This window comes from Aptenodytes forsteri, unplaced genomic scaffold (genome assembly GCF_000699145.1).
Source record: "Aptenodytes forsteri isolate BGI_AS27 unplaced genomic scaffold, ASM69914v1 Scaffold484, whole genome shotgun sequence".
In the NCBI taxonomy this organism is placed as follows: Eukaryota; Metazoa; Chordata; class Aves; order Sphenisciformes; family Spheniscidae; genus Aptenodytes; species Aptenodytes forsteri.
In genome coordinates, this window is record NW_008795374.1 from 19,921 (window position 1) to 21,966 (window position 2,046).

A 2,046-nucleotide genomic window follows, 5' to 3' on the forward strand; every position below is an offset into this window, starting at 1 on the left:
CAGGGGTTGAGGGACCCATGGCCACCCCACATCTGCCCAGGGGTTGAGGGACCCAGGGTCACTTAAGATGTTCTCCTGGGGACACCAGGGGTTGAGGGACCCATGGCCACCCCACATCTGCCCAGGGGTTGAGGGAACCATGACCACCCCATGTCCATATGGGGATCCCAGGGGTTTGGGGGACCCATGGCCACCCAAGATGTCCTCCTGCAGACCCAGAGGTTGGCTGCCCGTGGGATTGGGGACCCCTGGCCACCCCCCACCCTCGGGGGGACCCAGGTGTCTGGGCTCACCAGGATGAGGACCTTGCCGAGGCAGACGAAGGGGGTGCTGAGCTCAGCCATCAGGAGACACCCCAAGAAGAAGTCGCCCTTTCCCTGGCGCCACAGCTGGGGGGACACAGGAGGACACGGGGACATCGGGGGGGCACAAGGGGATGGGGTCACATGAGGACACACAGGTCACACAAGGACACGGGTGATTGGAGGATGAGGGAATGAGGGGTGCCTAACCTGGGCTGTCCCCATGTCGCTGTCCCCAAGGTGTTCCCATGTCCCTGAGGTGTCCCTGAGGTGTCCCCATGTCCCCATTCCCGCCCCCCATGGTCATGGGGAAGCCAACAAGCACCAAGGTGGTGTGGTGGACCTCCATGAGCGCATCCATGCCAAGCTGATGTTCCTCCATCCCATATCCCCAAGTGTCCCCAACCCATCCTATCATCCCCAGGTGTCCCCATGTCCCTATCCCCATGGCCATCGGAGAAGTCAGCATGGACTGTGGTGGTGTGGTGGCCCTCCATAACCATGTCCATCCCAAGACCATGTTCCTCCATCCCACATCTCTGAGCCAACTCCATGTCCCCACCACATCCCTGTGGTGTCCGCAACCATCCCATGTCCCTGTCCCCACTCTCCATGGCCACAGGAAAGCCAGTGAACACCATGGTGGTGTGATGGACCTCCATGAGCACATCCATCCCAAGACCATGTTCCTCCATCCCACATCCCTGAGCTAACTCCATGTCCCCAACACTTTCCTTTGTCCCCGAGCTGTCCCCAGCCCCCCCCCCCCCCCCCCCCTAGCCACCGTGCTATTGCCCAGGGCCACTCTCAGATGCCATCCCTGTGGCCACAGGGAAGCAGACAAGCACCATGGGCAGCATGGTGGACCTCCATAACCATGTCCATCCCAAGCTGATGTCCCTCTATCCCACGTCCCTGAGCCAATCCCCTGTCCACAACCCATCCCCATGGCATCCCCAGCCATCCCATGTCCCCATCTCCACTCCCCATGGCTATAGGGAAGGCAATGAACACCATGCTGGTGTGGTGGACCTCCATGAGCATGTCCATCCCAAGCTGATGTTCCTCTATCCCAGATCCCCAGGTGTCCCCAACCCATCCCATTGTCCCCAAGTATCCCCGTGTCCCCATCACCATCCCCACAACCATGGGGAAGTCAACAAGCACCATGGGGCTATGGTGGACCTCCATGAGCACGTTCATCCCAAGGTGATGTTCCTCCATCCCACATCCCTGAGCCAACCCCATGTGCCCAGCCCTTTCCCTTGTCTCCGAGGTGTCCTCAACCCCACCACGTCCCCGTCCCCACTCACAGCGGCCACGGGGAAGCAGACGAGCACCATGGCGGCATGGTGGAGCACCATCAGGAGGTCCTTGCGCAGGTAGGTGCCAGCGGCCGCCCTCAGGGACGGGGGAGGTGCCACTTCGTGTCCCTTCACCCGTCCCCGGTGCCAGTGACAGAGGAACATGGCGTAGACATCATAGATGAAGTAGGGGACTGCGAACTCGGGGTACGCCCCCGCCAGCCAGTGCCTGGGAGGGGGGTGTGACATCAGAGGACCCAGGCGTCCGGGGGACCTTGGGGGGACCCAATCTAAGGGACCCAGGCATCTGGGGAGTCACGGGGGACCCCAATTCCCAATACCCAGGAGTTCAAGGACCCCCAACCAGGGGGTACCCAGGACCCAGGAGCAAGGACCCCCAACCAGGGGGTAACCAGGTGTCCGGGGACCGCAGGGACACA

General features: G+C 61.9%; 1 protein-coding gene across 1 annotated transcript in view; it reads right to left on the reverse strand.

Moving 5' to 3' along the window:
* Positions 1-2,046, reverse strand: part of LOC103899949 (protein FAM57B-like) — a 6,005-nt gene that overhangs the window by 3,565 nt on the left and 394 nt on the right. Inside the window, exons 2-3 of the mRNA XM_019472398.1 lie at positions 1,616-1,835; positions 294-389 (exon numbers count right to left, since the gene is read on the reverse strand). Of these exons, the coding sequence (XP_019327943.1) occupies positions 294-389; positions 1,616-1,835 (316 nt within the window). The remainder of the gene's footprint in view (positions 1-293; positions 390-1,615; positions 1,836-2,046) is intronic.